Source organism: Oncorhynchus tshawytscha, linkage group LG14, assembly GCF_018296145.1.
Source record: "Oncorhynchus tshawytscha isolate Ot180627B linkage group LG14, Otsh_v2.0, whole genome shotgun sequence".
In the NCBI taxonomy this organism is placed as follows: domain Eukaryota; kingdom Metazoa; phylum Chordata; class Actinopteri; order Salmoniformes; family Salmonidae; genus Oncorhynchus; species Oncorhynchus tshawytscha.
In genome coordinates, this window is record NC_056442.1 from 582,501 (window position 1) to 596,312 (window position 13,812).

A 13,812-nucleotide genomic window follows, 5' to 3' on the forward strand; every position below is an offset into this window, starting at 1 on the left:
AAGCTAGTGAGTGCCTGGAGATAGAGTTTCTGATCCAAACAGACTACAGTACATATACCCCTGCATATTCAGACCATGGACTCATGCGCTTGCTGTCCTGCAGTTTCACAATCGTCTTTTTATAACCTTGACTCTTTACAGAGCAATCATCTGGTCAGAGGCCTGGTCCCATGGTTCTTCATCTGTGCATGAACAGAGAACAGAGGAGTGGGTTCATGGAGGTAGATCCACCACTCCCTTCCAAAAGGTCAGAGAGTTGAGTTAGCTCAGCTCAGGGCTCACAGACCGAGGGTAATAGATCACTTACCCTGGCCTCTACAAAAGGCATTGAGACAGACGACTTCAGGACAAGACGACTGGGCAGCGTGGCTGCCTAGTAAAGATGTCATATGAAACACTGGGGGTCTGGAGCCAGAGGAGGAAAGTTAAACTAACAGGCAGAGTTTGAGAGACGCTCATTGAACCCTGCAGTCAGATCACCCCCCCCTGAACAATGCCACATCAGCAGACACTGTACAACAGTATGTCAAATTACTATGCTAATTAGCATTACTGTGTAAGGGGGAGGAATGGATATAGTTGGAACAGTAAAAAGCTCAAGTTTGCCTGACTGCCTGTATCAGCCTACTATGTTAATACACAGCAGTCCTTATGAGTCTTTAAACAGATGAAATCTGGCCTGATTGACAGATGTGACCACCGGTTGCAAACAACCATCCATCATTACCATGATGTCATCTGCAACAGATTAAATTTTGAAATAAACAAAAAGGTACTGTAGCAGAAATAAAAATTCCTTGAAGTGCGCTAGCAGCAGGGACTCATTTGCGTCACTCGCCAGGACGACGACCAAACAGTAAAGATATAAGCCTGGTTCCTGTCAAAGCTGCATCCTGTCCCTCTCGACATTGATCTGCTGGCACAGAGCACAAAGACAGAGGGTGGCATGTTGGTTCTTGTCTAGACTAGGGACTGCAGAGGACAGGCCAGCTGGATGATGAATAGGGCATCTGTGTTCACCCCTTCAAGCTCTTCTGAAGAGGGAACTACAAGTCAATCCACACAGAGCAAACTGTACAGCCAGCACTACTTTGAATACAAGGCCAGATACCGGTAATCGGTCTCCTTTCACACTGCAACAGTAGAGCCTAACAGAAAGGACTAGGTGATCTACAGCACTAGAAATACACCACATCAGTCCGTGGAGGCGCCTGACCAACTTCAACAGATACTGTATGTACTGAGAGAACCCAGGGCTGCATTCAATCAAATCTGCGCTACAGAAGAATTCTGCATGGGAAAAAAATGCATGCTTACACAAAATTATAATTTAAATTCTATTTAATCTCACTGAGTAAACGACTCACTGTGCAGTTTATTGAAAACGCATGTCAATGTGGCACAACACAGATAGCAGAGGAGTGAGAAAACGCTGAATCTTCACGCTGGATAAAGAATAAGAAAATTGTTCTTTCAGATGACTGACTGGAATACTGCAGTGTGGCATGAAACTGTCAGGGCAAGTCTGGGAAACGTCGACAGCATTTCAACTATTTCTAAATCTACAGGTCTAAAGAAATGTGCCAATTCTCTCTGCTCCAACTGAAATAAAGTGGACAGAAATTTGGGACGGGTTCCTCCACTCTCTTCTAAAAGACACAGAAGGGTTGATTCTGATATGTTAACAATATGGCAGCCATCTCGTTCCTCGTTTCAGCTCCCTTGTCTGGCAGCCAAGAATAACTGGGAGTTCTGGGTAATTCTGCTGTTCACCACCCATTTCCTACTGTTCCCTCTCCACTGGGCCGAGCTGCTGTACACCAGATGAGTGAGAGCATCTGTGTGTTCTCAAGCTTCTTAAGAGGAGTGACGTCAAAATGAGAAAATGTGTATAAGATGCCCGTTAGCTACAGGGTCACTGAGGATAATCTGAACACTGTTCTCGCCAATAGGCCAAGGTTGACTCAGGTTATGTAGCAGGACATCAGTTTCCTTCATATTAAAACTCGTCCAGGGCTTGACTAGACTGTCGCCAACTTGGCACACAAAAACACATGCATCAGCAGAAATATCCCTGGGCTGCACTGTAGAAATTCTAGGGTTCACAACTATACACACCAATTACACTAACAGATCCTGCATTATGTCAGATTCCAAAGTGTCCACAAGAGGGCTCTATTATTCTATATCTGAAAACACTGGTATAAGAGAAATCCATTTCTAGAAGATTCTATTCCAGTAATAACAGTAGGTCTACTCAGCAATATACAGTGCGAAAGTATTCGAAAGTATTGCGAAAGTATTCGGCCCCCTTGAACTTTGCGACCTTTTGCCACATTTCAGGCTTCAAACATAAAGATATAAAACTGCATTTTTTTGTGAAGAATCAACAACAAGTGGGACACAATCATGAAGTGGAACGACATTTATTGGATATTTCAAACTTTTTTAGCAAATCAAAAACTGAAAAATTGGGCGTGCAAAATTATTCAGCCCCTTTACTTTCAGTGCAGCAAACTCTCTCCAGAAGTTCAGTGAGGATCTCTGAATGATCCAATGTTGACCTAAATGACTAATGATAAATACAATCCACCTGTGTGTAATCAAGTCTCCATATAAATGCACCTGCACTGTGATAGTCTCAGAGGTCCGTTAAAAGCGCAGAGAGCATCATGAAGAACAAGGAACACACCAGGCAGGTCCGAGATACTGTTGTGAAGAAGTTTAAAGCCGGATTTGGATACAAAAATATTTCCCAAGCTTTAAACATCCCAAGGCGATAATATTGAAATGGAAGGAGTATCAGACCACTGCAAATCTACCAAGACCTGGCCATCCCTCTAAACTTTCAGCTCATACAAGGAGAAGACTGATCAGAGATGCAGCCAAGAGGCCCATGATCACTCTGGATGAACTGCAGAGATCTACAGCTGAGGTGGGAGACTCTGTCCATAGGACAACAATCAGTCGTATATTGCACAAATCTGGCCTTTATGGAAGAGTGGCAAGAAGAAAGCCATTTCTTAAAGATATCCATAAAAAGTGTTGTTTAAAGTTTGCCACAAGCCACCTGGGAGACACACCAAACATGTGGAAGAAGGTGCTCTGGTCAGATGAAACCAAAATTGAACTTTTTGGCAACAATGCAAAACGTTATGTTTGGCGTAAAAGCAACACAGCTCATCACCCTGACCACACCATCCCCACTGTCAAACATGGTTGTGGCAGCATCATGGTTTGGGCCTGCTTTTCTTCAGCAGGGACAGGTAAGATGGTTAAAATTGATGGGAAGATGGATGGAGCCAAATACAGGACCATTCTGGAAGAAAACCTGATGGAGTCTGCAAAAGACCTGAGACTGGGACGGAGATTTGTTTTCCAACAAGACAATGATCCAAAACATAAAGCAAAATCTACAATGGAATGGTTCAAAAATAAACATATCCAGGTGTTAGAATGGCCAAGTCAAAGTCCATACCTGAATCCAATCGAGAATCTGTGGAAAGAACTGAAAACTGCTGTTCTCGATGTGCAAAACTGATAGAGACATACCCCAAGCGACTTACAGCTGTAATCGCAGCAAAAGGTGGCGCTACAAAGTATTAACTTAAGGGGGCTGAATAATTTTGCACGCCCAATTTTTCAGTTTTTGATTTGTTAAAAAAGTTTGAAATATCCAATAAATGTCGTTCCACTTCATGATTGTGTCCCACTTGTTGATCCTTCACAAAAAAATACAGTTTTATATCTTTGTTTGAAGCCTGAAATGTGGCAAAAGGTCGCAAAGTTCATACTTTCGCAAGGCACTGTATCTGATCAAAGGTACAAGTAGATCAATCTGTACACTGAGCCAAACCAATTTAGAATAGATGAAAAGGAGAGTACAATTTCACTCAACATCTGGATTTTTTTGTTGCTGGAATCCTTAGTTGCTACATCCATTTTTGGACTTCTAAATTAATGATATACCGAGTACCCATTACACCTTGAAGAATATAACTTACTAATGATCTTAGTTCTGTCATACCCTTTCAGAACCCCAAATATGAGCTTGTTTTACTCAAAGTACTGGTAAAAAAAACACTACAGCTTCAAAACATGGTTTAAACTATAATGTTGATATCATGGATGGCCACTGCTGGCATCCATAGCTATGAGTCTATGAATTTGAGTGGTGACATTTCTCCAGCCCCTTCCCTCAGTTTTTCACCAAAATGCAGGCGGGGTGGCTGCTTTGTTGTTTCAATAACTTGTGCTTAAAAGCACGCCACAGTGATAAGCTTCATACAAATGTTCATGCAAAAATATTGCGGTTAGGCCATCATTTGAATGATGTGGGTGACATGAACAGTGATTGGCTGCCTTTATCCATATCTCATCGTACACTGAGTATACCAAACATTAAGAACAATTTTCTAATATTGAGTTGCACCACCTTTTGCCCTCAGAACAGCCTCAATTTGTCGGGGCATGGACTCTACAAGGTGTTGAAAGCATTCAACAGGGATGCTGGCCCATGTTGACTCCAATGCTTCCCACAGTTGTGTAAAGTTGGCTGGTGGTCCATTCTTGATACACATGGGAAACTGAGCATGAAAAACCCAGCAGCGTTGCAGTTCTTGACACAAACCGGTGTGCCTGGCACCTACTACCATACCCTGTTCATTTGTCTTGTCCATTCCTCTCTAATGTCCCATACACACAATTCATGACTCAAGGCTTAAAAATCCTTCTTTAACCCGTCTCCTCCCCTTCATCTACACTGATTGAAGTGGATTTAACAAGTGACATCAATAAGGGATCATAGACTGATCAGGTGAAACCTGTCATGGGAAGGGCTTCTTAATGTTTTGTACACTCAGTGTATAACCTAACCTGTCCACTTTATCAGCAGACAGTAGTCTATAGAGAATGGGCCAAAAACCAGGTTGGGCAAGTATGCCATTTATTGCAGTTTGTGTGACAAAACCATTCATAGAATTGAAAATGCTATGGAAACACATTAAAACGTCTGTTTTATTTTATTCTGTACATGAAAACTTAAGCGCAAAAGTGTTGTGTGCACTGTCACGCACAACACTTTATCCGCTGGTGGGGAAAATGCATATAATGTTTCTGTGCGGACTTTTGAATATCTGCATTAAAATCTGTTGTCAAATGGATGGAAACCTAACCACAGTACCAAACAAGCCAAAACAACCAAAACAACTCCTTAACTCAAAAGTTTCAGGAAAAGTGGAGAATTTTTTTTCTCAAAGTGAAATGCTTGCTTTGACAGGGCGAGTTCTCTTTAAAACAGGCTTATTCTCAACGCAGCTCTTCTTGGTAGCTATTCTCTTAGATCGTCTGAGACCACTGGCCATATGTGGCTCTCCAACTATGGTATGTGTATTTTCAGCTTTAATTCGGACATGATAAGCCTGTTGGGTAATTGTTTCTCCACCATTCCTTTTCGTCTTGGGTGCCTTCTTGGGAGCTTTTGCTTGGCTTGGGGCGAATTGCAATGCCTCCTGGGTACCTGTGTCTTCCTCTTTTTCGGTGTCTTTCAAAGTGTCCATCTTGCCTTGAATGGCTAGCAAAGATTCCTGTGAAGTCACAAGGAACTTTCTCATTGAATCTCTTGAGGAAGTACACATATTTTTCAATGCGACTGAAAATCCCCAACTCCCCAGACACCACAAGGTCAGACTCGGAGCTTATTACATACAGACTTACCTCTGCCCCAGCCAGCTGGGATTTGAGCTCTGATAGTTCCTTCATCAGATGCTTGATGTTTGCCTTAGAGATGAAGCAGTGCTCATCAGTTATACATGTCCAGAAAGAACTGGCCCATGACCGTACAGTACTCTAGGGGATTCATCGTATAACTAAACACTACATGGTGACAAGTGTTGAACAAATAGCACCTTTTTCGTGAGGATGGTTCTGTTCCGATTCTCAATCTCCTGTTGTCTTTGCTCCCCTCTCTCTCTGAAATTAGAAACAATAATATTAATATAAAGCCAGAACTCCTGTTTCCGTAAACATCAACAAACTGCACACTGGCCATGTCTTCCATGGGTCATATTCATTAAGGCACACTGTAGCAACACATTTTGCATCAGAACAAAAACTAATGCTTCTTATTGTAATTCCCTGCCTGTTTTCCTGCCCCTTTTCCAGTAAATGTGCTTCCATTTGGTGCCTAATAAATATGATCCTGGCCACTGCAGTAAATGTGCTTACCATTTGGCCACTGCAGTAAATGAGAAAGCTACCTGAGCTCCAGGGCTCTGGCCACTGCAGTAACATGAAGTGAGATAGCTAGCTACCTGAGCTCCAGGGCTCTGGCCACTGCAGTAACATGAAGTGAGATAGCTAGCTACCTGAGCTCCAGGGCTCTGGCCACTGCAGTAACATGAAGTGAGATAGCTAGCTACCTGAGCTCCAGGGCTCTGGCCACGCTGTCCTCTAGTGCAGTGATCTCAGCTTGTTCCTCCTCTACAGCTTGCTGGACATCAGCAGTCTTTATCTGGACCAGGAGGGACTTGGAGTCCAGGGCCTCTACCTCCGTTGAGCTCAGCTTCCTCGAGAGGAACACTTGCCCCATTTGAACAGTCTGCTCACAGGACAGGATCTGAAACGTGATGTCCAACAGAACAATTTTCAGCGAATGCGGCGACATATCCACAAACATTACGAATGAGTGTGTAAAAAAGATCAATATATAAACATTTGTATAGATAAATGATAAGAGTAAAGTTAAAAGGCAGTGTTAACGCAAGGTCATAACTTCAGAGGTTGACAACATAACATTCAGCATAGGACAGTATATAGTAGTGGTGTGAATGTTTAAAGGAGAAAATCCCTAACGGAATAACCTTCAGTGTAGTTATCACAAAACTGCCACTAACAGATCCCCATCATCATCATCATCAAAGGGAAAAATACAAATGTAACAAATACCTAACAACAATGCTGTAACGTTATTAGGAATTATTATTCAAATGATTAGTCACGGATATAAAAGCGCTCCGCACGTCATCATATTTAACAGTTGGAGAAATGTCAGAGAGAGACAGGAAGCGACAGTAGCAAAGTCCTGAAAACATGGAGAGGGACACAGCAGAGTACCTAAAACGGCATTAACTATCATGGTTGCTGAGTGGGTGGGAGACAGCAGTAAGATGAGTGGCGTCTATTAGCTAGACAGGACTGAGGTAGACTGAACTGCATTGCCCCCTAGTGGTCATACCAATGTTGTTTTATTTTTATATATATAAAGAAAGAAAGAAAAAACATTGGTGTGACCACTAGGGGGCAATGCAGTTCAGTCTACCTCAGTCCTGCCTAGCTAAAAGATGACACTCACAGGGTCATACGAAGGACCATATCTGAGTTCTTAGCATATAAACATAATGGCAGTTTAAAAGTTAAGAACAATTGTACATTCGTCACATCCCTAGTAGCTACAGTACTGTACAGTAACATGTGGCCTCACCTCATCAAGGTCAGTTTGGATCTTCTCTCTGGAGGCCATGGACAGATCCCTGGCCAGCATCTGGTTCCTCCGCTGCCTCAGTAACTCATCCAGCTCTCTCTGCATAGGAAACAAAATGACAGCCTTGAACATAACATCATTCAACTGTACCAAGTAGACCCTAATGGGGTGTATTCACTAGGAATCAAACCTACCCGAATTTGTCTAACAGAAACACTCGTTTTCATTGCAAAACATTGTTAGTTGCAAACTGAACCAAACTGGAGAAAACGAAAAATGTTGCTATGTGCGAGAATAAAGAACACGTGTCATCAAAGCAGCACCAAATGGCTGCGTAATTTCAATTTGAGGTACCATGAGCATCAGTCATTAAAATAATCAAGTGGGTGTTTTCACCATCAGATATATGGATTTCACCTGTAAGGCGTTGATCTGCCTCTCCTGTCTGGCTCTCTTCAGGAATACAAGGTCTGCTGGAGTAACCTCATAGCCCTGCATGCCTCTTATCAATGAGTAGGGGTCTTCTTCCAGCACACTGCCTGAACAGACTGAACATGTACATTGATAACATTTGGTGGATCGTGCTAATAATATAATTTTCATTACAAGCTTCTGCGCCATCATAAACCAAAGCATTAAACATTGAGATTTATAGACCTACAGTAGTATCATGTGACATAGGACTATATTAAAATAGATAAGAATTGGATATTTAATGAAAATGTGTGTTCAGAGGACACAGGTGCATGTGCCCCCTCAGATCTGTCCTGTTAATTAATATATATAGTTGAAGTTGGAAGTTTACATACACCTTAGCCAAATACATTTAAACTCAGTTTCACAATTCCTGACATTTAATCCTAGTAAAAATTCCCTGTCTTAGGTCAGTTAGGATCACCACTTTATTTTAAGAATGTGAAATGTCAGAATAATAGCAGAGAGAAGGATTTATTTCAGCTTTTATTTATTTTATCACATTCCCAGTGGGTCAGAAGTTTACATACACTCAATTAGTATTTGGTAGCATTGCCTTTAAATTGTTTCACTTGGGTCAAACGTTTTGGGTAGCCTTCCACAATAAGTTTGGAGAATTTTGGCACATTCCTCCCGACTGAGCTGGTCAGATTTGAGTCAGGTTTGTAGGCCTCCTTGCTGGCACACACTTTTTCAGTTCTGCCCACAAATTTCTAATCGTCTATTTTGTGAAGTGCACCAGTCCCTCCCCACAACATGATGCTGTCACTCCCGTGCTTCATGGTTGCGATGGTGTTCTTTGCCTTGCAGGCCTCCCCCTTTTTCCTCCAAACATAACAAATGGTCATTATGGCCAAACAGTACTATTTTGGTTTCATCAGAGCAGATGAAATTTCTCCAAAAAGTTTTTTTTTGGAGAAAGTTGATTTTCCCATGATGTCAAGCAAAGGGGGACTGAGTTTGAAGGTAGGTACACCTCCATTTACCTCAAATTATGTAAATTAGCCTAACAGAAGCTTCTAAAGCCATGACATTTTCTGGAATTTTCCAAGCTCTTTAAAGGCACAGTCAACTTAGTGGATGTAAACTTCTGACCCACTGGAATTGTGATACAGTGAATTATAAGGTTAATAATCCGTCTGTAAACAATTGTTGGAGAAGTTGTGTGTCATGCAAAAGTAATGTCCTAATCGACTTGCCAAAACTATAGTTTGTTAACAAGAAATGTGTGGAGTGGTTGAAAAACGAGTTTTAATGACTTCAACATAAGTGTATGTAAACTTCAACTGTATATATAGTTGTAGTTTCTCTGAAATACTAATAGCCACCTAGCAATTTTATGAAGTTGGTTTTAGCTAGGCCAGAAATGTTCTCAATCTCCCAACTAGCTACAAAGAAGCCATTTCAGGCTACTAATCAAGTTAGAGTAGCTAGCTTGTCTAACCATCTTAGCATTTCACAGTAGTCTAAACACGTTGTATTCAGCACATGTGACAACTACAGAAATATTTGGCATGCCTGCTGGCAAGGTTGGAAGACATTAGGAAAGCAAGCAATTACTCAATGAACTGAATAAGACTCAATTCATTTCAATCTTTTACCCAGATATTAGCAAAAAAAGAACCACAAGTCAAGAGGATACAGACAGCTCAAGAGGTCGACCGATTATGATTATAAAGCCGATACCAATTAAATTGGCCGATTTTTATTTATTTGTAATAATGACAATTACAGCAATACTGAATGAACACTTATTTTAACTTAATATAATGCATCAATAAAATCAATTTAGCCTCAAGTAAATAATGAAACATGTTCAATTTGGTTTAAATAATGCAAAAACAAAAGGGTTGGAGAAGAAAGTAAAAGTGCAATATGTGCTATGTAAGAAAGCATGAGTCTTCAATATTCCCAGGTAAGAAGTTTTAGGTTGTAGTTATTATAGGAATTATAGGACTATTTCCCTCTATACCATTTGCATTTCATTAAACTTTGACTATTGGATGTTCTTATAGGCACTTTAGTATTGCTAGTGTAACAGTATAGCTTCTGTCCCTCTCCTCACTCCTCCCTGGGCTCGAACCAGCAACACAACGACAACAGCCACCATTGAAGCAGAGCAAGGGGAACAACTACTAGAAGCGAGTGACGTTTGAAACGCTATTAGCACAAGCTAACTAGCTAGCCATTTCACTTCGGTTACACCAGCGCAATGCTTGACGCACAACGAAGAGCTGCTGGCAAAACGCACGAATGTGCTGTTTGAATGAATGTTTACGCGCCTGCTTCTGCCTACCACCGCTCAGTCAGATACTTAGATACTTGTATGCTCAGTCAGATTATATGCAATGCAGGACACGCTAGATAATATCTAGTAATATCAACCATGTGTAGTTAACTAGTGATTATGATTGATTGTGTCTTATAAGATAACTTTAATGCTAGCTAGCAACTTACCTCGGCTTACTGCATTCGCGTAACAGGCAGTCTCCTTGTGGAGTGCAACGAGAGAGAGGCACGTCGTTATTGCGTTGGTCTAGTTAACTGTAAGGTTGCAAGATTGAATCCCCCAAGCGGACAAGGTGAAAATCTGTCGTTCTGCCCCTGAACAAGGCAGTTAACCCACCGTTCCTAGGCCGTCATTGAAAATAAGAATGTGTTCTCAACTGACTTGCCTAGTTAAATAAAAAGGTATAAAATATATATTTTTTTAAATCGGTAAATCGGTGCTCAAAAATACCGATTTCCGATTGTTATGAAAAATTGAAATCGGCCGTAATTAATCGGCCATTCCGATTAATCGGTCGACCTCTAGTATGGTTACATATGCAGAAAAATATACATTTTTGTACGTAGAATTAAGCATAAGGATTATGGCTCTAAATTGCAGGAAAAAGCCATTTCATGCTAAATTCACCCACTTGCAGATGGGGCCTAGCCCCCCTCCAATCCTCACGTACTTGTGGCCCCTCAGATTTTGGGGGTGCACGACACCCCTGTGTGTTTATGTTTGTCACCTCAGACATATCAAATCACATATTGGTGCAAATATACAGCTATAGGATTGTGAACAATATAGGAAACACCCACGTGTGCTTGAAGTGATGCGAGACCGTCGGCATGTATCCGTTTCTGCAGGCTCGATTGTATAAAGGTCCATGGTCATACTTAGCGCGGGAGACAAGGGTTCTTGCCCAGGGGTGGTTTCAATCTGGATGGAAAGACAAAATGGTAACGGATAGAAATTCATTTGTTGGCTAGGCCTACCCTCCACAATAATTGGCTTAAGTTGGCCTACAAACTACAGTGCCTTCATAAATTCATAAAGTATTCACACCCCTTGATTTTACAGTTTGTTGGATTTGGATTAAAATGTATTTAATTGACATTTGTCAACCAGACACAAAATACTCAAAAGGGGAAGAAAAATTATAACATTTGTAAAAAAAAATGTACAACAAATAAAACACTAATATATATCTTGATTAGATAAGTATTAAAACCCAGAGTCGATACATTAGAATCACCTTCATCAATTACACCGGTGAGTCTTTCTGGATGAGCTTTCCACTCCTGGATTGTTCTACATTTGCCCATTCCTCTTTTCAAAATTCTTCAAGCTCTGTGAAATGGGTTGTTGATCATTGCTAGACAACCGTTTTCAGGTCTTGCCATAGATTTTCAAGCAGATTTAAGTCAAAACTAACTCAGGCACTCAGGAACATTCACTCTTCTTGGTAAGCAACTCCAGTGTCGATTTGGCATTGTGTTTTAGGTTACAGTCCCGCTGAAAGATGAATTCATCTCCCAGTGTCTGGTGGAAAGCAGACAACCAGGTTTTCCAATAGGATTTTGCCTGTACTTACCTGCGTTCCATTTTTTTAAATCCGGAAAAACTCCCCAGTCCTTAACGATTACAAGCATACCCATAACATGATGTAGCCACCACTATGCTTGAAAATATGGACAGTGGTACTCAGTAATGTGTTGTATTGGATTTGCCCCACCCTGAAGAAGGCACATTGATGCCGAAACGTTTTTTTTTTTTACCTACAAATTACTGGGAGGTTATACAAAGTGTGTGACTGTTTTTATAGCTTACAGTTTATTCTCCCTTAGTCAGCACCTTTAAACTAAATATTTTTTTCTGGGTGTGCACCAGCTCATGTTTTTTATTGGATTTGACCCAAACATAACACTTTGTATTGAGGACAAAAAGTTAAATTGCTTTGCCACATTGTTTGCAGTATTACTTTAGTCACTTGTTGCAAACAGGATGCATATTTTGGAATATTTTGTATTCTGTGCAGGCCTTTTTTTTCACTTTGGTCACTATTGTGGAGTAATTACAATGTTGTTGATCCATCCTCAGTTCTCCTATCACAGCCATTCAACTCAAACTGTTTTAAAGTAGCCTTTGAGCTCATGGTGAAATCCTTGAGCAGTTTCCTTCCTCTCCGGCAACTGAGTTAGGAAGGACGCCTGCATCTTTGTAGTGACTGGGTGTATTGACACACCATCCAAAGTGTAATTAATAACTCCACCATGCTCAAAGGGATATTCAACATCTATTTTTTACATGTTTAACCCATTTACCAATAGGTGCCCTGCCTAGGCGCACTGGGGTTTTAGTGCCTTCAGAAAGTTTTCACCCCTAGACATTTCCTACATTTAGTTGTTACAGCCGCAATTTTGTCCCTGGTTTACACACAATACCCTATAATGTCAAAGTGGAATCATGATGTTTTTAGGAATTTTCACAAATTAATTAAAAGCGGATGCCTTTAGTCAATAAGTATTCAACTGCTTTGTTATGGCAAGCCTAGATAAGCACATTTTTACTCATGAACTTAAGTCACATAAATTGCATGGACTCAGTGCAATAATAGTGTTTAACATGACTTTTCAATGACTACCTAATCTCTGTACCCCACCCATACAATTACTGTATCTGTAATGTCCCCCAGTCGAGAAGTCCATTTCAAACACAGAATCTACCACAAAGACCAGAGAGGTTTATCCAATGCCTCACAAAGAAGGGCAGAAGTGTGGTGAAAGGGATTCGGCCTACCGCTTGTGTTTTAAAGCTCAAAGGCCAAGTTATTTTCAACTCTGACGTTGGCGGCGTCCTCTGAAGTTGTCGTCCCAATGGAATATGATTTGAAGGGTCTTGAATGAGTCTACTGATCGCCGGTGAAACATTTGACTTGTGAGTAGCTTTTTCCCCTTTGGTTGCCTTTCTGTTTCTCTTGTTTGCAACGGAAATCTTTGAGATATCCATTTTTCTTGTTGTGTTGAAACCTAAACTAGGCGTTTTGTGACAATCGAATCAAAATCACCTGTTGGCGCGCACCTGTAACGCTCGCGAGACCATGGCTAAGAGCCAATTTATGCTTGATCCGAAAATGTGGTCTGAGACGCAATAGCGGGGCAGAGGCCGAATTGAGCTCTGTACCGCATCATGAGAACATGTACTAGTAGTGTATGACCAGTAGAGGGAGACAAGAGGTTGCACCTGCATTGAGGAATCATCAGTACTGTCGTTATCGAGGTGTGGGGGGCTGCCACATTTCACGTCCACGTCATCAACTAGTGCTCAGGGAGTGAAAGAAATCAAACAAACAATGTTTTATTGTCACAAACACCGGATAGGTGCAAGCAGTGATATGTGTTGTTTTACAGGGTCAGCCATAGTAGTATGGCGCCCATCAACATATTTTTCACCTTGTCTGCTCAGGTATCAAAATAGCATAACGCAATGTCAACCGTTTCTACAGGAGTTGTCCTTTGAAGCCAGATCTGCCCTCTCCTCCTTGTCCACGTCAGAGCCCTGTGCCACAACAATGGGACGGTGACGT

At 41.3% G+C, this 13,812-nt stretch overlaps 1 protein-coding gene across 1 annotated transcript; it reads right to left on the reverse strand.

Moving 5' to 3' along the window:
- Positions 1–4,924: 4,924 nt before the first annotated feature.
- On the reverse strand, positions 4,925–13,325 carry LOC112267522. The gene is made up of 8 exons (XM_024445753.2): positions 13,026–13,325; positions 11,045–11,165; positions 7,898–8,028; positions 7,481–7,579; positions 6,420–6,616; positions 5,907–5,970; positions 5,716–5,778; positions 4,925–5,585 (listed from the first exon to the last, which is right to left on the reverse strand). The coding sequence occupies exons 1-8, from the start codon at positions 13,233–13,235 to the stop codon at positions 5,253–5,255; spliced, it is 1,218 nt and encodes a 405-aa protein (XP_024301521.2). The 5' UTR covers positions 13,236–13,325; the 3' UTR covers positions 4,925–5,252.
- Positions 13,326–13,812: the final 487 nt, after the last annotated feature.